This window comes from Anolis sagrei, chromosome 2, assembly GCF_037176765.1.
Source record: "Anolis sagrei isolate rAnoSag1 chromosome 2, rAnoSag1.mat, whole genome shotgun sequence".
In the NCBI taxonomy this organism is placed as follows: Eukaryota; Metazoa; Chordata; class Lepidosauria; order Squamata; family Dactyloidae; genus Anolis; species Anolis sagrei.
Window position 1 is genome coordinate 155,236,394 of NC_090022.1, and position 20,639 is coordinate 155,257,032.

The window sequence follows — 20,639 nt, forward strand, 5'->3', positions numbered from 1 at the left end:
CTCTTCTTGGATCACGTCAATCGTTGTCAACCTTTAAATTATTGCTTATTTTACAAAGCTTTTTGGAATCCATAGTTTTCTTTATTAATTTTCAGCACACTCACTTAAAATTTCTTTGAATTCTGGAAAGAAGTCCATATAGGATATAATGTTGAACATTGTAATTTGAAGATAACAGCTAACAGGAAAAGAACAATCACCTGCTTACTTTCCAAGAAATGATATATCGTATTTTTTAAATAAGAATCGAAATTTTCCAGCCAATTCCTGAAGTAGAGATTGCTTCAGTTATGTCTCCAATTCTTCTTCCCTATACCTGGGTGTTTGTATCCTGAATGGAAAAATAACTTAACCACTGAGATCGATTCTGACAAAATATTGTTGAGCCAGGCAAAAAAAAATAAAATGACAGACTTTAACAATTGGGAATAATGAAATGCTTACCTCAACTCTTGGATCCCTCCTTCAGAAAGTGCAACCATCATAGTTAGAAAGGCATAGGCATTAGTCACCGTGAAATATTGAAATACTTCACCTGCAGGATTGATTTGTTCAAACCACTTTCCAAAAATACTTTTTATATATCTTCTTAACAAATCAATTTATGGTTGTTTTAACTCCCTTTCAACTCTACAAAGAGATTACATGTGAGTCCAAAGTTAAGAAGTAAACTGTTACATGTCCTATGATTTTTTTCCATTAAGAAAATTACTGCATGGAGACCTACCATTATATTGGTGAAGTTCACTGGAGAGGCATTTCCCTTTCCAGAAAGCAGTCTTGTTCTTTATCCCATATAGGATTTTATGACATGTTTGTTGCTTCTTTATGCTGGTCTGAAACATAAAATCTCATATTTTTCCAGCTAAAAATCTAGGCAAAGTTAGGAAATATTGACATACCCACCTCATCTGCTGGTTCTTTTTCTTTTGGTCTCTTTCAGACAATCAAACCCTCTCTTCTAGAACGGGCACGACTTCTTTCCCAACTGCCAGACTTACCATTTCCTTTGGGCATTGAGTGCAAAATTCAAATCCTAAAACTGAAGGTTGTTTCTTACCTCTCTTCTGCCATACAAAATACGTTCTTTTTTAAATCTCATATACTCTTCACATAATTTATCCCAAGTTCTTTGACTAACATGAATACCAGGAGGATTCAAACTTTGACCATGTTCTCCCAGTTTCCCTAATAAGAGATACACAAATGAGAAACTTACTTGGGAATCTCATGTTCTGAAACCTTTACAGGAAAATAAGCACTTGGTTTGCTATGTACTTTTATATTACACTTTTTACAGAGCCATATATGATTGATCTTTTCTCTCCCCCCCCCCCCCCCCCCATTTTCTTCATCCAGTCAGAGGAACTTAGCTGTTTCCATGGGAAGCCTTTGCTTTGCTAGCCTTGGCTTAACCAATCACCCAAAGACCCATGAATGCATCATAATGGAAACATCACAGGTTGCATCATAATCCTCACAGTGGGAGTGGGATCACATATCTTTTGGAGAGGCAGTTGGCCAAAACTTTCCTTTATTCATTTAATTCCTATGCCAGCCTTCTCCCAAAGTGGGACCTGAGGATGCTTCCAGAAATCACCAATTAAAAATATTTACCATAACAATTACAAGCTGTTAAAAGCACTATGTAAAATCTTTAAACAGATTAGAAATAACTGTTTTCCTTTGGATGTTCACTGACTCTCCAGCACTCAAACCAGATCAGTGTGTGTGTGTGTGTGTGTGTGTGTACACAAACACAGACCAAGAAAATTTCATGGAGTAGCCTAGTCAAATCCCTCTCTCATCTCAATGCAATGCTACCCCTATTTTAAGCTGGTTTCCGTAGTTGAGGTCTGATAGTGAAATGAGCCAACAAAGAGTATAAAGCAGTGCTTCCCAAAATTATAAATTCTTTGGTCCAGATTATAACAGTCTATGTTTCTCTGACCCTTTTGTTCCTCTTGTCCATGTATGTTGCAGTTCACCTGCAGCTCAGGCTGAATCTACACTGCCATATATGACCACATCAGATGGGGCAATTTGCCCATCATACGCCACTTGCTCTCCCTTTTTGTCATGGAGCCCAGTACATGACACACAACTACTTTCTAACCATGCTGAAAAGGAAGAGCAAGCTTTGAAGCAATGGGGGGAAGCCTGGGTGGCGGATGCTTCCCCCCTGTGGGATGAAGCCCGCTGTAAATCAGGTGATGTGGGGCATGAGCAACAGGTTCTCCACACCCCGCCTGTGTCTTGCTCAGTGCCTCAATGATGGCAAAAAACCTCCAGGATCTCAGACCACTTCCTCTCCCTCAAGGCTGCATAAGTCATGACTTGGGTATGTATAATCTCAATCTCAAGGCTGCATAAATCATGACTTGGGTACGTATAATCTCAATATTTCTGGAAAGAACTTTTGCTTTCTGTAAAAGATGGATGAATTTAAAATTCATCTTGTTGCATAAGACTAATTTTCAGAGACTAGCTAACTAATTTCCCGATAGACTGAGTTTGAATCTGCTTTGAGAACCGATTCCACTGATATTTTTTATAGCTTCTGCAAATGTGTTTGCGGTTTGTGGCACTTCTTTTTCAACTCTGCCCCTTATTGCTTACAGCTAAACACAGTTGAGTCCCATATCAGGAAAAAGACCCTAAATGTACTTATGTATTTATTTGGTGATTAATTGCTTCACCATTTGTTAACCATTATACCTGACAAATAAGCTTGCCATATTCTCCCACCTTGTCTGCTAGGCACATGAATGCAGGCATCATGCAAATTGGATCTCAATTATGCCAAACAAATATATTAATAGCTGCATTATAGAACTTAAAGTCTTGGGGCAAACTCCTGGTTGCAGTGTTGCTGGAGTGGAAAGTGCCACTGAGCTGTCATGGCTCTGATTACCCTTGTGATGATTTCCATTCAAATACCTGTCCTTTCACCACCGATTCTTGGATAATTAATTGCAGAAGTGGGGAAAATGTCACATTTTGGGGCAAGAATCTAGATTCCTCTCTCACCTTCTTGGAATTTATTTTATTTATTTATTTACATTATTTATATCCCGCCCATATCAGCCCGCAGGCAACGGTTTGGTTTAGTGAGAGGAAATTTCACCTAATCATCTGAAATTTTTATTTTGTGTTGAAAGCATTGCATAAATTATAAAACTGATAACATAAAGAGAGCACCAGCAGCTAAAATGTTTTAGACCACAAACGGGCAACAGCAACTGCATTATCTGTAGCTTTAAACAGTTCTTCCTCTGTGCATGAAGCAGGGCATTGTGGGCAAGCATACAGATGCTGAGTTTGTTCTGCTCCACAGTTGCACACAGTGGAGGATTCTTCTAGTTTGTGCCATTTATCCAGGTTGTCTTTTGATCTCCCCACTCCACTTCTGAATCTGTTCAGGGACTTCCAAGTTGCCCATTCTTGGTTTACCCATGGAGGAAGACCCTCATGGGGGACCATCCAGTTGGGATTTCCTGATTTTGCTGTCCACAGGGATATTCTTGTTGTTGTTGGAGGGACATTTAGATGAGTGGTGATTTTCATGAAACTTTTCCTTGATTGAAGTCTGCTGGGAGAAGGCTGAAAGCCACACAGTGGGTGACTTTCATAGAGTTCAACCTTATTTCTCTTGCAATTGGTCACAATTTCCCGTCGCACATTGGAGGTGGGTGGGAGTACCAGCTAGCTTATAAAGTCTATCAGCAGGTGTAGGTTTAAGACATCCTGTGATTTTATTTTATCATCTGAGATAAAAGATGGGTTGATGTCCATTTGCACATGCCTGACTTCAAAAATATAGCAGCTATTTTAGTCAAGCTTCTTTGGCTTTCATTCTAATCTCAATGTCGACAGCATTATAGCACTAGCATTCCTCCCCTTTCCCGTCAGATATATATCTTTTTTTCAATATAGAATTTGAATTGATTTCACCAAAACAGAGGCCCTATATATGAAGCTAAAAACTGCAGTGATGACAGAATCAAGACACTTCAAGTAGAAGTCCATATCCCTGGCTATCCTGGGGGGACAGCAACCATGTTGACACAGAAATTGATGCAATGACAATGAGAAAAAGCAAAGGAAACAAGAATTCATTTTAATTAATATATTTATTTTAAGATGCTGCTTTAATTGACCTGAATGTGCCATCTAACATGGCTGTTGACTCCTGCTCAATGCCCAAGGGAAGGCGAAAAACCTCCAGGGTCTCAGGCCAATCTGCCCTGGAGGAAAATTCCTTCCCGACCCCAAAAGTGGCGGTCAGCACTACTAACCCTGGGCATCCCATGAGCAAGAGCCATACACAAGTGCCCCCTCCCCACCATCCCTCTCTCCCTGTTGTGCGGTAGTCCAGAGGCCAGACCTGCAAGCGCTGTGGCTCTCCTCCACAGAAAAAAAACACTGTCCATCAGAATGGTAAACATACATTCCTTATTAATGCAGCTCTTCCACGTTCGTGTTGTTTTCCACATCCATCTAGACGAATACTGGGTTTCTTTGTTGTCAATTACTCTTTTTTTTTTTTTTTACAAGTTGGTGACTGCCTTTCTCTGTCCGTAAATTAGAATTTTGAAGATATTCTAGCCAGTTCCAAAAGGGAAGGTCACACATACCTTTCAACTCTGAAAAATCGCCTTGGATCAGCTTTAAAGAAAATAAATTAATTTTCTCCCAACTACTTTTGGATTACAAAACGAGACTGATTTGCAGTGCTTTTAAAATAAGAGAAATCTCATTTAGTTCTACAAAAGAAGTTATATAAAAGTACAAACTAATAAAAACAAACCTTTCGCCACTGAGAATTTTTTGAGATATTATTTTTTTCCAATTAAGAAACTTACCTCATAGAGACTTACCAACATATTGGTAAAGTTCACTGGAGAGGTATTTATTTTTCCAGAGGCACGTCAGATTTTTGTCACATATTTCCTGCTTTTTGAAGATTGTCAGAAGCCTGAAATCTCATTTTTGGAGTAAAATATCTCGGCAAATTTAGGGACAGACTTCGGCAACTGGAAATACTTACATACCCACCTCATCTGCTGGATTCCCCTTTCCCCCAGTTTTTCCCAGACTGTAAACTTCTCTTTTTAAGAAATGAAGATTGTTTCTTACCTCTGAATTGCCTTCTTACTTATATGTTTAATGTGTGAATAACACATTATTGATTTATCCTGTCTATTATTTATTGCATTTCTATACCACTTTTCTCACACCTGGGGGAACTCAAACATAAGAAATAGCAAAAATTCAATGCCGAACGTACTATAAAAGCAATATGTAACATATTTAAATCAGTAACATGCATTAAAACCATTTAAAACTATACAAAAACATCAAACATTGACATAAACATTGACATATTAGCCATTTCATGAATTTTCACATTACACTAGTCTACTTTTTTGCAGGAAAGAATACCATTTGAGGACCTACCTTCACATTTATGATGGTCATATGTGACCTTGTCACACTTCTCTCTTCTTGAATCATTTTAACAACTGTCATCCATCCTTCAAATCATATTAGATTTTGTACTATTTGTTGTTTATATTTTAAAATCTTGTTTTATTTTCCCATCACTCTCAGCTGAAAAAAAACTACCTTTTAAAATCTCTTTCTAACCTGGAAAGCAGTCCATATGTGAGTAAACAAATGTTAAACATCATAATTACTTGGTTTGAGGAGCTCACTTGGTAGTAAAGGAAAAGTAATCGATTATCTATTTCTTTTCAGTAAATTACTTGCTGTATTGGAGTTTCTTTTATTAGAATCTAACCTTTACTTTTTCCAGCCAATTTCTGAAGTTGAGTTCCACGTCTTCTTTTCGTTTGTCTCTTACTCTTTTTCTTTGTCCCAGTGTGTTTGCTTTGAATGGAGAAATAATTAACCACTGCAATCTGTCCTGACAAAATAATAATAAACAATAATAAACTTTATTTATACCCCACCACCATCTCCCCAATGGGGACTCGGAGCGGCTTACATGGGGCCAAGCCTGGACAACATATTATAGCAAAATAAAACCAGAAACATAAACAACAAGCAACATCATCAAAATTACATTAAAAAAGTATAAAGTACAGTAACGAAATAACATTCCAATAAACACAATCACGATAACAGTGGGAGGGCCACATGTACGGGATAAAATGATTAAAAAACTCTAATGAGATAAAAATAGGAAATAGGAGATATTTGAAAGCTATGCACAGAATTGAAGTTACAGACTTTAATGATGTGAAATAAAGAAAATGTTACCTCGGCTTATTTTTTCCTTTCTATAAGGTTCTTTCACCATGTACTATAGTTAGAAAAGCAAACCAAATATGACATAGACGTTGGTTACCATGAAATATTAAAGTACTTTCACTTGTTCCAATGATTTCCAGAACACGCATGTTTATCTGTCCTTAAATCAATTTACAGTTCTTTAATCATGGGAATGTTTCAAGTCTACAAAGATGATACATCCAAATGAAGAGTCAATAAATACAACTTTAAACATCCATTTCAAAACTTACCCCATAGAGACCTACCGACATGTTGACGAAGTTCGCTGCATACATGCTTTATTTTCCCAAAGCCAACTTTACTCTTTACCTTATATCAAATTTTTATTTCGTATTTGCTTCTTTCTGAAACTTGAGAGAAACCTGAAACCTAAGCGAAATTAGGAAAAGACATTGACAGTTGGAAATACTGACATGCCACCTCACCTTCTGGATTCCCTTCTTCCAGTAAATTTCAAACTGTGCAACTTTGTTCTAGAACTCATCTCAACTACCTGTCTTATCATCTTCTCTTCTTCTTTTTTTGCATTTTTCAAATTTATCCCATATACTATTTATATAATTCTTTGACTGATGTGAGTAGGAAGACTATTCTGTTCTCTCAGTTTTCCTGATAAGAGATAAATGAATGAGAAATACAGCAACCTCATCTGGAAAGGTGATGTTTTGACACCTTGGCAGGAAAATAAGCAGTTTGTTTTTCCATGTACTTCTATATAATACGTTTTAACAGAGTATATGTTATCTATCTTTTCTTATTCCCCATTTTGTTCATCCCGTCTTTCCCACCATCGGAGGTATCGAGCTGTTTCTATGGGAATCCTATGCCTGCTTCTCTCTCCTTAGCTTGACCCACCTCCAAATGAACCATGAAGGCATCATAGTAGAAGCATCATCACTGCTTGCATCATAATCATCAGCAGCAGGGCCAGGATCAAGTATCTCTTACACTAACATATAAAGTCCAGATTATCTGGTTTGAAATGCATTATATGACTCATATGATCCAGTTCAAAACAGATGTGGATTGCCTTCTTTGATCATCTGGATTATAGGGCAATGTAGAAGGGGCCATTGAGAGAAGTAGTTTGCCATTGCTTAGGCTATTTCATTTTTTTTATTTACAATATTTATAGTCCGCCCTTCTCACCCCACAGGAAACTCATGGCAGATTGCAATGTACATATACATGGCAAACATTCAATGCCATAGACACACAACATATATAGACAGACACACAGAGGCTAGTTAATATTCCAGCTTTTTTCATGAGGGTATTCTGGCCACCAGGGGAGCTGTCACTTCACCGTCCATTTGTGACACTGATTAAGTGCTTCCTCATTATTTGTATGCTTGCTGGAGATTTTTATGGCATTGTAAATTAGCCTCTCCGCATAAGCGGTATCTAAATTTCCTACTTGACAGATACAACTGTCTTTTGGGCTGCAAAGGTCGACAGCAAGCTACACAATACTCTTTTTTACCAGAGTGGGACGCATTTATGCTTCTAGAGATAATTAGAAAAATTTACAATAAAACCTAAAAACGAGTACAATGACCTCATAAAACAAGATCTCTATACAGCATAAATATAAGGCAAGTCTTACACTAGTCCAACGTTGGGACTGTTACTCTGATAAGCAATTTGAGTGATTGGTGCAGTGTGAATCCATCTTTGTGTTTAGGTTTTCCTTTGTTGATGAAAATGGGTTGATTTGCTTTGGATGTGCAGAGTTTCTGGCAATGAAACATAGATCTTTCTATGTTCGGCTGGTTTTTCTGATGCAAGCACACCAGTGAAGGGAAAAGAAATTTAGAGGGGACAGCATTCAGATAAAGCGAAATAGCTTTCACTCCCCTCACACTTGCCTTTCTCTTAGCTTCAGATGTTAACATGCATCTGTCTTCTCTCACACAGATTACACTATATAACCATTTCTTTCTGTTCCTGCTTTGAAAGAGTTCTCTCCTGTTTAATTGTGAGGTACTTACTTTGAGAGTAGTTGTTATACTTCAGAAACTTCATTTTTGTGACTGCCACAAACTATGTTGAATTGGTTGAGACCCTATGAGATCGTCATTGAAAAACTATAGCAAAATGCGCTGCAGCATGTCCCACAAGAACAAAGGGGTTTTTTTTGCAGTTTTCTGTGTTTTTATAATGAAACCAATTAGGAAATAAAATTTATAACAAAGGAACAAAAACCGTGTTATATATTGTTGTAGATACCCTGAGAAATAGAGGGCAGATGCAGTTTCAATCATTTACGTTGTCCATTCAAGAGCTGGTTTGGTATTAATACAGTTTTTACATTATGATTTTACCAGCACTATCCATAAAGCCATCCCTTCTGTAATGACACTCAAACGGTTCTTTGTTCAGCAAGGATTTTTTTTTGTTGTGTCAGGAGTGACTTGAGAAACTGCAAGTCACTTCTGGTGTGAGAGAATTGGCTTGTCTGCAAGGACATTGCCCAGGGGACACCCAGATATTTTGATGTTTTATCATCCTTGTGGGAGGCTTCTCTCATGTCCCCGCATGATGAGCTGGAGCTGATAGAGGGAGCTCATCTGCGCTCTCCCCGGATTCGAACCTGCGACCTGTCGGTCTTCAGTCCTGCCGACACAGGGATTTAACCCACTGCGCCATCGGGGGCTCCAAGGATGAGCAAGGATGAGCAGGAGTCAAAAAGACTAGTAGAACATGTGTAGTATTGGAAAGCATTAAATAGTCACTCCTGGGGATTTCTTATACTAAATTCAGCATCAATTAACACTGCTCCAAAGAATTAATCTGTGATGAAGGAATCATATTTCAGGACATCACATGGAGTGTTTTCCCATTGTAGGACAGTTTAGATCCACTTCAAGGATGAAGGGGTACGGAGCCCATCACATGACATTTTGCTTGTTCCAGCCATCTTCTGTTGCCTTTAGTCCTTGAAATGGAGCTGAAGTGTGCTAAAAGGAGGGAGTTCAGAATACAGGTGCAAACCAGCAATACTAAGATTTATCTAAACACACCATCCACCCACTACAATTCTTTTGAGTTCCCATCTTGCCAAAATTGTACCTCCATTAGCTGCATCCTGGATAGTTGGGAATGGAGAAAAGGATGACAGTAAGAACCCATGATTAAATATTTTCCTTAGAAGACATCTTGTTTTTATTGCGTTTTGGTGCCGCAAATGTTAGTCCTGTTTCTGGATATCTGTGACCTGCTGATTCCAAACCACCTGTTTTTCCCCATCAGTTCTCATTTTTGAGATACAGACCATATGCCATCTACCACTTTTCATTCGGCTTGACTGTAGAAAACTATGATAACCAGATCTAAGGAATTAGAGCCCATGCAGTCTATCAAATGCAATTTTCTGAACCAACGCCGCAAATAACCCAGGAACAGGCATAAAAACCAAGGAACAAAGAAGAAAAAATGTTTTGTTTGTGCTGTGTGATATAATGTAGTTTTAAATTAGCAGTCCTTGAATGCTGGGACTTCAAACTTAAGAAATGGCCCAATGAGTCCAACTGATCAATGTTCAGTATGTAAATAACATATAAATCGTTATTTAATGAATTTGTTCCAAATTTCATAAACCAAACCATCAATTCATGCAAAGGACATAAAATTAATTTTTAAAAAGCCCACTTTGATTTAATATTTTTAAATTAGAAAGCATTGAATAGTAATTATATCTTTTCAAGTACATTAGTCAATCATTTGAAATCTATTCTGAAACAATGTATTGTTGAAGGCTTTCATGGCTGGAATCACTAGGTTCTTGTGGGTTTTTTCGGGCTATAGAGCCATGTTCTAGAGGCATTTCTCCTGACGTTTCGCCTGCATCTATGGTAAGCATCCTCAGAGGTAGTGAAGTTATTAGAAACACAACAAGATGAGTCCACAGGAGACAAGCTCACTCTGCTGGCTGTTGTATTAGATCACACGTCGGACACTTCCCAAGGGTCTAGGACCGTGTGATTTATCAGCGAATAATGCGTGCAGATCCCAGTAAGGTGGCCTTCTGCAGCTGGCAGATGGTAATCTTGTCAGCGCCAATTAAGTGCAGGCGAAACGTCAGGAGAAATGCCTCTAGAACATGGCTCTATAGCCCGAAAAAACCCACAAGAACCTATTCTGAAACACTTTCCCACTGAGATTTAGGAAGACTATTTTGATTGCTATTACCAAAGGGATCATCAACCATGCTTTCTAAGTCACCTTCACATCTAATCTTCAATGGTGAAACTAGGGAATTCACTCATCACGCAAGTAGAGGCCTATTTGTATTGTCATCTCATCACTCTATCTTGGGGGATTACAGCAGCAACTCAATGGGTTGTCTTGCTACAGCAGTTTGGAACTGAATACTCCTCCCATCTTCCTTCTTTCCTGATGAGTGATGTCAAGACATTTATTTCCAGATAAATATGTAGGAGCTGAATTTATGCTCTTTGTTTCCAATGTATACTGTGCATAGTAAAAAAAAAACAACCTGAGAGCTATTGACAGAAAGTGTTTTATTGATGTAAATTTATTTGACAGGATTTATCTACTTTAGTATTTCAAACAATGGATATTAAAGGTGAAGGAAATGATGAGAAGGTTCATTTCAGTATTGTATCTTCACTGGCTGAAAATGAAAGAATGAAACAATTAGGATCACCGTATAAAATTCAAAGGTGTTCTAAACATTGTTATTGACTCTATTTTAAAAAGCTATGCAGAATCCACAATGGGAAGCTATAGGTACCATTTGCATTGATAATCATTTAGTTGACAAATGACCAAGGAAAGACCTATGTAATTCTGCAAAAATATTGAGAAACACCACAGTAGTGATGTTTCCCACACTTCTAATTATCCTTATTTGTCACTGAACTGGAATCATATTATACTTTTATGCCAGAAGAAGCTCCCAAGAATTATTCATTCCTAAAAGGTGGGACCCTCAGGGGAAGATTAGTGGGGAACAGACAAGGAAAAATCTGATAATGAGAAGTTGGATGTAATTCTAAGCAATTCAATAATCTGGACATGAACTGTACAAAAAATTAATCCAATAGTAGGTTCACTTTTTAAAAAGAGTAAATAATTTTTGAGAGAGCCATCAAGAATACATAATAAAAATGCATCTTGTTGCATGCCATTTCCTCTTTGTAATTAACCACTGGGGGTGAGGACTGGTCTTCAAGAGAAATCTGCCTCTCGAAGTCCTAACTTCTTGTCACAAGGTTTAATGTAGGTCCACCTTTTCAGAGACTAGCTATCAAATGGCCTAGCAAGCAGGATGATGCTTTAAGATAAAAGGGCAAACATCTTTGAATCTGTTTTGAGAACAAGATTCAACTCGTTTTCTAAAAAAAATACCTTCTGCAAGTGCTTTTGCAATTCGTTCCATTTCTTCACGCTTCTTTTTCTCCTCTGCTTCTATCCTCCTTTCCTCCTCAGCAATAGGTTTCAGGTAGTCTGTCAGAGTAAAGAAAATCTTTTTTCAAACTCACTGTATATTTACAAAGATCATTCCAACACAGTCAAAACAAGACTTCCTTAGTCAATGCAATCAATGAAGACTATTGGAGATGTCTCTGCAGAAGAATTTTAGGTGGATTTGGCATAAATCGAAATCAATTGTTGGCCCTGTTCTGAATTTTAAAAATACTGATAGTCATGCAAGTGATAGGTTAATTTCACAAGGATAACATCAGTCACCAGTGTGTATATACAGAACAAAGCAACAGACATAAATTCCCTGTTCTTGTGATTCAGATCATTTCCAATATATGGCAACCTAAGGTGAATACACATGTGGTTTTCATGATATATTATTTTCACAATGGGTTTGCCTTTGCTTTCCGCTTAGGTCAAGAAGTGCAATGTCATAAACATAGTAGTATTATTTATTTATTTATCGTGTCAGGAGCAACCAGACATTTGTATTACATTTTTAACAAAACAAACAAACAAACAGACGAAACACAAAGTTTGCAAGCATAGTAGTGAAAAGTTCTCACTTAGGTTCACAATTTCTACCACTAATATGAACTCTTTTCAAATTACTTTGTAATTTTCACCATTCTACATATCAAAAACACTTTCTACAATAGCTTCAAAAGACTTTACAGAAGCATCTACGAGAAACTGCTAACATTCATATTGAAGATAAAAACTGATTGCCCAAAATATAGGAACCTCTGAAATCAACTATTCAACAATAATTGCGTAATTGACCGATACCTGTATTAAACATTATTAAAGGGATCAGGTACTCTCTTATTTAACTACTTAAGTGACCCAAGCTGCCTAACGTATTACCATATTGACAAGGCAGACATAAATGACTATCTATGATACAACAGTAAAACAGCTACACTTCTATATGTTGAGTCCACTCAGATTCACACATTTACCCCCCAAAAGAATATAATTATCTTCTTTCACAATTACAATGCAGATTTCAAAAGGCAAGTATAAAATATTGAAAATGCATAAAAGTATAATTATAAGTTAGGCTATCCACTTACCATATCTTTTCTTTCCATAGATCATTCCAAGTAGCAGTGCTGAGTATCTGGAGAACTGTAAAATAAATTAGAGATACGAAACACAAAGAACATCAAATGCATACATAAACATACAAGAATTTATCTCGCAATTCCCAGACCTTTTGGGGTGACAGAATTTAAAATGAATTTAACCCACCCCAACTTAATACTTGACTAATACTAAAAAGAAAAAAGAAAAAAAAGAATTGCTTGCCCAGGCTGACAAACATGAAACACAATGTATGTTTACAATAATATTTCCCATTCAGTAAAAATACTTCAAAAGCCAATCAACTTCTAATTCCCATTGTTCGATTCAAGCTCTTAAATAAATAGTACTGTGACATTTTTCAGTGACTTTGGAATGCTTTACATTACATAAAATAGTTTGTTTCATCTGTTGCAGCAAAATATATAGGAGTAGTATAGCACTTTTGAAATGAACAAAGTTATTAAAGCATTAATTTATCTAATCTAAAGAGAGTTTTTCAGCAGTGGCCCCAAGGTGTAGTGGAGGCTCCTTCATCCAGAGGCTGGATGCCCATTTGTGTGTGTGTGTGTGTGTGTGCTTTGAAGGTGATTTTCCTACTTCTTATTCATAATAATGATAATGATAATGACAATGATAATAATAATAATAATAATAACAACAGCAACTTAATTTTTATACCACGTCTCCATCTCATGAAGGGACTTGGGGCAGCTTACATGGGGCCAGGCCCAACAGAGCAGTTAAAATATAACACGTTAAAATGTAAAACAATATAAAACTAAACAAAATAAGAACAACAACATTATAACAACATATAATACAATGATCAAACCAATAACTAATAGAAAGTTGAATGTCTTGTCATGGGTGTGCAGACATCTGCCACAACATTTCAGAGGATAGGGCTAATGAGTAAAGTAAAAAAGGTCATATAGCAACAGCAAGGATAAGAGCTGTTGTGGCGCAGTTGGTTGGTAGTCAGCTGCATTAAAATCACTACTGACAGAGAGATCATAAGTTCGAAGCCAACCCTGATCGGAGTGAGCTTCCAGCCACTGTCTAGCTTGCTGTCAACCTTTGCAGAAAGAAAGATAGTTGCATCTTTCAATTAGGAAATTTAGGTACTGCTTATGCGAGGAGGCTAATTTAATTTGTGATACCATAAAACTCTCCAGCAGGGGGCAAAAGAATGAGGAAGTACTCCATTGGTGTCACAAGTGGATGCTGAAGCAACAGCTCTCCCAGTGGCTGGAATTCAAAAAGCGTACCCTCATGAAGCTAGAAAGTTAAATAGCCTTTGTGTCTCTGTCTATATATGTTGTGTGTCTATGGCATTGAATGTTTGCCATGCATATGTGCATTGTGATCCGCCCTGAGTTCCCTGTGGGGTGAGAAGGGCGGACTATAAATACTGTAAATAAATAAATAAATAATAGGTCATTATGACTTTTGATACAAAACAATAGTAAAGTGCAAGGACTGGAATTTTAGACCCTAGCTGGGCCAGTTATCTAGGAAATTTTCTAGTTAAAAGCACAGCAGAACATCCACGTCTTTACATCTTTGTGGAAAGTGGATAGGGAGTGTGCTAGAATAATCTTCTTGGCAGGGTTGGACTGGATGGCCCATGAAGTCTCTTCCAACTCTATGATTTTATGTACCATACAATTAAACAAGAAATAACACTGTCAAAACAGGAACAGGAAAAAAAATCAAATTTTGTTACAAAGTGATAAGTTATCCAGATTAAAAAAAAGACACATAATACATTTTGATTAAAAATAAACCGACTAAGAACAGGTTCCAAAAACTTTAGCAAGTGATATGAATGAAGAACGAGGGTCTCAAGGAGCAGTTTTGAGGGAGAAATGTCACCTTAGTACAGGCATGGGCAAACTTGTCTGACTTGGTCACGGTGGTCCATGCTCTTGTTATATCCCGAATAGACTACTGCAACGCAAATTTGCATGGGGCTGTCTTTGAAGACTGCCCAGAAGCTTCAACTAGCCCAATGGTCAGCAGCCAGGTTGCTCACTGGAACAACGTACAGGGAACATACAACTCCTTTGTTATGCCAACTCCACTGGCTACCAATCAGCTTCCGATCACAATTCAAAGTGCTTTAAACCTTTAAAGCCCTAAATGGTTCTGGCCCAGACTACCTGTCCGAACGTATCTCCTGCCACGAACCATCATGAAATTTAAGATCTTCAGGAGGGGCCCTGCTCTCAATCCCACCACTATTGCAAATGCGGTTGATGGGGATGAGAGACGGGGCATTCTCAGCAGTGGCCCCCTGCCTATGGAACACCCTCCTTGAGATATCAGATTGGCCACCTCCCTCTTGTCTTTTAGAAGGAAAATCAAGACCTGGTTATGGGACCAAGCATTTGATCAGTGAGCAGCAAGTGGAAGAAGATCACACAACTTATGGCAATGAATTGACCCGGACTGGATTTTGGATGTCCTTCCTTCTCTCTTTCCTTTCCCTTCCTTCCTTACTGCCCTCTTTCTCACTCCTTCCTTTCATCCTTCCTCCCTCCCCTCCCTCTTTCTTCCCTTTATCCTTCTATCTCTTTCTCCTTCCTCAGAGTAAGAGCTGTTTGCAGTGATTCTCAACCTAGGGTCCCCAGATGTTTTTGGTCTACAACTCCCAAAAATCCCAACCAGCTGTTAGGATTTCTGGGAGTTGAAGGCCAAAAACATCTGGGGACCACAGGTTGAGAACCATGGTGTTGGAGAGTGGCCTAGGCTGCCTGGACGTATGGTGGAGTCTCCTTCTCTGGAGGTTTTTCTGCAGAGGCTGTCCTGTCTGTTGGGAGTGGTTTGATTGTGCCTTCCTGCATAGCATGGGGTTGGACTGGATGGTCGTTGAGAGTCTCTTCCAGCTCTATAATTCTGTAATTCTATATCAGGAGAAAGCAATACAGGGTCTCATGGATACACCTTTTCTCTGCCATCCACTATCTCATCCTAACCAAGGCTAACCCCTTTTGGGATCCAAATGTTTCCCATCTTTCCTTCACTTTCTGTCTCCGAAATAGAAGAGGAAGGGGAAGAAAGGGAATGGGAATTTGGGGAGAAACCCCCCACCTAGCCCAACCACTCTGCTCCGGCCCACCATGTGGCCACCAAGTTAGAAAGTTTGCCCATGCCTGCTTTAAACAGTTCTTCCTCTGTGCATGAGGGAGGGCATGGTGGACAAGCATACAGATGCGGAATTGTTTTAATTTTTAATATTTAGATTGCACTGTGGTTATTTTTATGATGCTAGCATCGTATGATGCTTTTGTTAGGCCGTCCTGAGTCCCCCTTCGGGGGGACAAGGGCAGGGTATAAATATAGGAAATAAATAAATAAACCGGCCCTCCAGGTGTTTTGGACTCCAACTCCCACAATTCCCAACAGCCTGCTTTAGTAGCTGGAAGAGTGTCTTCGCCATTGAACACATTTCGAAAAAGGTGGGCCCAAAGGCGACCAGGCCCCGCGGAGGAAGGGCCTTCCAGCTGTCCTTCTGCCACTAATTCTCCTTGACCTCCTCTGCGGTCACCTTCAGCGGCGGAGTTTCCCCCCATAGCTCAACTCCCTTTGTCCCAAAGACTATTCGGTCTGAGAAGGGAGGAGGCCCGAAAGTCGCCCCGCGTGGAAAATCCCCCCGCCGCCCTCTTCGCGCCCTGCTTACCTTGATGAGCGGTGAGACCTGCACCGGGGGAACCATCTTGGCCCTGGGCCGCAAGGGGAGCGGAAGTGACGTCGGCGACGCTCGGAGAGGAAGGAAGAGCGTCCTGGAAGCATAGAGCTAGAAAAGTGTAGAGTGAACTAGAGTAACACTTCCGGCGGAAGCAGCGCTTTCACTGGATTGGCTCAATGCAAGGTGGTTTCACAAAGTCTTCAGCCTTAGAATTATAGAATCAAAGAGTTGGAAGAGACCTCATGGGCCATCCAGTCCAACCCCCTGCCAAGAAGCAGGAATATTGCATCCAAAGCACCCCTGACAGATGGCCATCCAGCCTCTGTTTAAAAGCTTCCAAAGAAGGAGCCTCCACCACACTCCGGGGCAGAGAGTTCCACTGCTGAACAGCTCTCACAGTCAGGAACTTCATGTTCAGATGGAATCTCCTTTCTTGTAGTTTGAAGCCATTGTTTCGCACCCTATACTCCAGGGTAGCAGAAAACAAGCTTGTTCCCTCCTCCCTGCTTTGGTTCGACCACACCTGGAATATTGTGTCCAATTCTGGGCACCACAATTCAAGAGAGATATTGACAAGCCGGAATGTGTCCAGAGGAGGGCGACTAAAATGATAAAAGGTCTGGAGAACAAGCCCTATGAGGAGCGGCTTAAGCAGCTGGGCATGTTTAGCCTGAAGAAGAGAAGGCTGAGAGGAGATATGATAGCCATGTATAAATATGTGAGAGGAGGCCACAGGGAGGAGGGAGCAAGCTTGTTTTCTGCTTCCCTGGAGACTAGGATGCAGAACAATGGCTTCAAACTACAAGAGAGGAGATTCCATCTGAACATGAACTTCCTGACTGTGAGAGCCGTTCAGCAGTGGAACTCTCTGCCCTGGAGTGTGGTGGAGGCTCCTTCTTTGGAAGCTTTTAAACAGAGGCTGGATGGCCATCTGTCAGAGGTGATTTGAATGCAATATTCCTGCTTCTTGGCAGGGGGTTGGACTGGATGGCCCATGAGGTCTCTTCTAACTCTTTGATTCTATGATTCTATCCCTGTGGCTTCCTCTCACATATTTATACATGGCTATCATATCTCCTCTCAGCCTTCTCTTCTTCAGGCTAAATATGCCCAGCTCCTTAAGCCGCTCCTCATAGGGCTTGTTCTCCAGACCCTTGATCATTTTAGTCGCCCTCCTCCAGACCCTTTATCATTTTAGTCGCCTTCTCTGCCAAAAGAGTGCTGGAGCCATGCTAAACTTCAAATCCCAGGATTGCATAGCGTAGACAGGAAAAGAGCTTTCGTTGTGCTGTGTGGATGCACCCTAGGTGCCATTTGGTATGCCAAATTATGAAAATTATCCTAGTTCATTTGTTTTTTTAATGAGGTAAAAGAAGAGCCATATGTCTTACTGTGTGGTGTCTCAGGTTACTTTCTTGTCTCCCGTCTTCAGAATAATTTTTGAGAACACAGAAATGCTGCACCATTCTCACAACCACCATGTCAAACTACACAGAGAAGCCATTGAAGTCCACAAGGGTGTGGACAATTTCAACAGGCAGGGGGAAACCATGAGAATGAACAAAATCAGGCTACCAGTATTTTAATAGCACCAGAATAAAGACCGCGAGAAGAAACATTAACAACCTTAGATATGCAGATGATACCACTTTGATGGCCGAAAGCGAGGAGCTGAGGAGCCTTCCAATCGAGGTGAAAGTAGAAAGCGCAAAAGCTGGAATGCAGTTAAACATCAAATAAACCAAGATGATGGCAACAAGAATGATTGACAACTGGGAAATAGAGGGAGAAAACGTGGAAGCCTTGACAGACTTTGTATTTCTAGGTGCAAAGATTACTGCAGATGCAGACTGTGGCCAGGAAATCAGGAGACACTTACTTGGGAGGAGAGAATTGACCAATCTCGATAAAATAGTGAAGAGTAGAGACATCACACTGGCAATGCATAGTAAAAGCAATGGTATTTCCCATAGTAACCTACGGATGTGAGAGCTGGACCTTAGGGAAGGCTGAGTGAAGAAAGATAGATGCTTTTGAGCTGTGGTGTTGGAGGAAAGTTCTGAGAGTGCCTTGGACCGTGAGAAGATCCAACCAGTCCATCCTCCAGGAAATAAAGCTCGACTGCTCATTGGAGGGAAGGATAGTAGAGGCAAAGATGAAGTACTTTGGCCACATCATGAGAAGAAAGGAAAGCCTAGAGAAGACAATTATGCTGGGGAAAATGGAAGGAAAAAGGAAGAGGGGCCGACCAAGGGCAAGATGGATGGATGGCATCCTTGAAGTGACTGAATTGACCTTGAAGGAGTTGGGGGTGGTGACGGCCAACAGGGCGCTCTGTCGTGGGTTGGTCCATGAGGTCACGAAGAGTCAGAAACGACTGAACAAATGAACAACAACAAAAGAAGAGCCGTATGTCTTACTGTGTGGTGTCTCAGGTTACTTTCTTGTCTCCCGCCTTGTCTTCAGAATATTTTTTGAGAACACAGAAATGCTGGACTACTCAGACAACCACCATGTCAAACTACACAGAGAAGCCATTGAAGTCCACAAGCATATAAACAATTTCAACAGAAAGGGGGAAACCATGAAAACGAACAAAATCAGGCTACCAGTATTTTAATAACACCAGAATAAAGACAGTAAATAAAGAACACTACTCAGAAACGGGAATACCAGAGAGGAAGCGATCAAGTGCCAGTTAACACCTCCCAAACAGAGGATGCCTCCAGGCACAACAGCCAGGCTACCTCTATGCAAATACTGTCATTGATTGGCTTTGCAGCTGCAAGGCTAGTCAATGCTAATTAATCTGGCTATATATACAGTCTACTCGCTTCACCTCTAACAGACATCTGAAGATGCTGGCCACAGATACAGGCGAAACATCAGAAGAGAATGCTACATGGCCATAGAGCCTGAAAAGCTCACAGCAACCCACTGATTCTGACCATGAAAGCCTTTGACAACACATAGGTTCTGTAGGTTTGTTCTGAAGTTGAATGTGTATGTAAGTCGAAACAGGTGTAACTCCGGCCAAAAATATACATATAGTATGTTTGAACAACATAGGAAAGGGTAGCACCCCTGTGGGGCATATTTTTCTGTCAGTACCCATGTTCAGAAGATTTCACCTCACTTTCTGTCCCTGGATTTTTTTAAAAATATGGCTTGTTGTGGAAACAAGAAGTGGTGATAAAGCTTCAATGAAGACACATTTCCCCCATGATAACTCTTTCAGGAGAGAATTCCAGTGCTCCAGTGTTGAAAAAAATTAATTACACTTATATTTAGTTGAATAATTCATAGCATAAGAATCTTAAAACACAATAAAATAAGTGTTGCAAGTTGATGGCGTAAGTAATATCTTCTTAATATATGGGAAGTATAGAAATTGTGTACGGTGCTTAATTCTTATAATGATCTGTGAAATGAACTTTTTTGAAATTGTATAGGATCATTATGACAACTCATACAAAAGCACCAATATATGGATTTAAATTGCATTTAGCTAATTTTTGAAGACACTTTGAGGAACTGAAAAAAGATTTTTAGAAATGGTTTGCATGTAATTTCCTAAATTGGATTCCAAAGAACAGGAGAACAGCAGATGCTAAAGATACACACAGAGAGAGCTTCCTGAAAGCCCAGAGGGAATATCAGAACACTGCATAATTAGTAAATATTTTTGACAGAGCAACTGCAAGCAAAAGATATCTATAACAAGAAGTAACCGCACAAGAGTGTTAGATGGGTAGACTTAATGAATAGTATTAACACTATATCATTTAAATTACCTGATTTATGTTGTAGCCGCATGACATTGGAGCTAACGGTTCATGAAATTAAATGTGAGCAGTTCATTCTCACCATTTTGCTGTCCTGGATTCTTTCCTACATTGGGATATGTTTTTGCTAAATTTGCAGTTGGCTCAACATTGTATTGCAATTTAATGAGATCCTATATAGTTGTCACAGATCAAAGCACAATATTTGGCTGAATAATTCTGTTTAAATTATGTCTAATATATAGAAACAGTTATTTTATCGATCTTTGTCTACATAATTATAAAAATGAAGGCTGCTCAGTATC

The 20,639-nt window shown here is 39.4% G+C and overlaps 1 protein-coding gene across 1 annotated transcript; it reads right to left on the reverse strand.

Annotated features, from left to right (window-relative positions):
• Positions 1–10,826: 10,826 nt before the first annotated feature.
• ATP5ME (ATP synthase membrane subunit e) lies at positions 10,827–16,648 on the reverse strand. Its single transcript, XM_060763709.2, has 4 exons — positions 16,541–16,648; positions 12,846–12,900; positions 11,692–11,790; positions 10,827–10,954 (listed from the first exon to the last, which is right to left on the reverse strand). The coding sequence occupies exons 1-4, from the start codon at positions 16,574–16,576 to the stop codon at positions 10,929–10,931; spliced, it is 216 nt and encodes a 71-aa protein (XP_060619692.1). The 5' UTR covers positions 16,577–16,648; the 3' UTR covers positions 10,827–10,928.
• Positions 16,649–20,639: the final 3,991 nt, after the last annotated feature.

Bases quoted from the DNA above. Each gene is read 5' to 3' on its own strand.
- ATP5ME (XM_060763709.2), bottom strand. From the start codon at position 16,576: ATGGTTCCCCCGGTGCAGGTCTCACCGCTCATCAAG. The intron at 12,901-16,540 runs GTAAGCAGGGCG...TTTATTTTACAG, and splicing joins AGGTCTCACCGCTCATCAAG to TTCTCCAGATACTCAGCACT. The intron at 10,955-11,691 runs GTATTTTTTTTA...TTTCATTTTCAG, and splicing joins TGCAAAAGCACTTGCAGAAG to CCAGTGAAGATACAATACTG.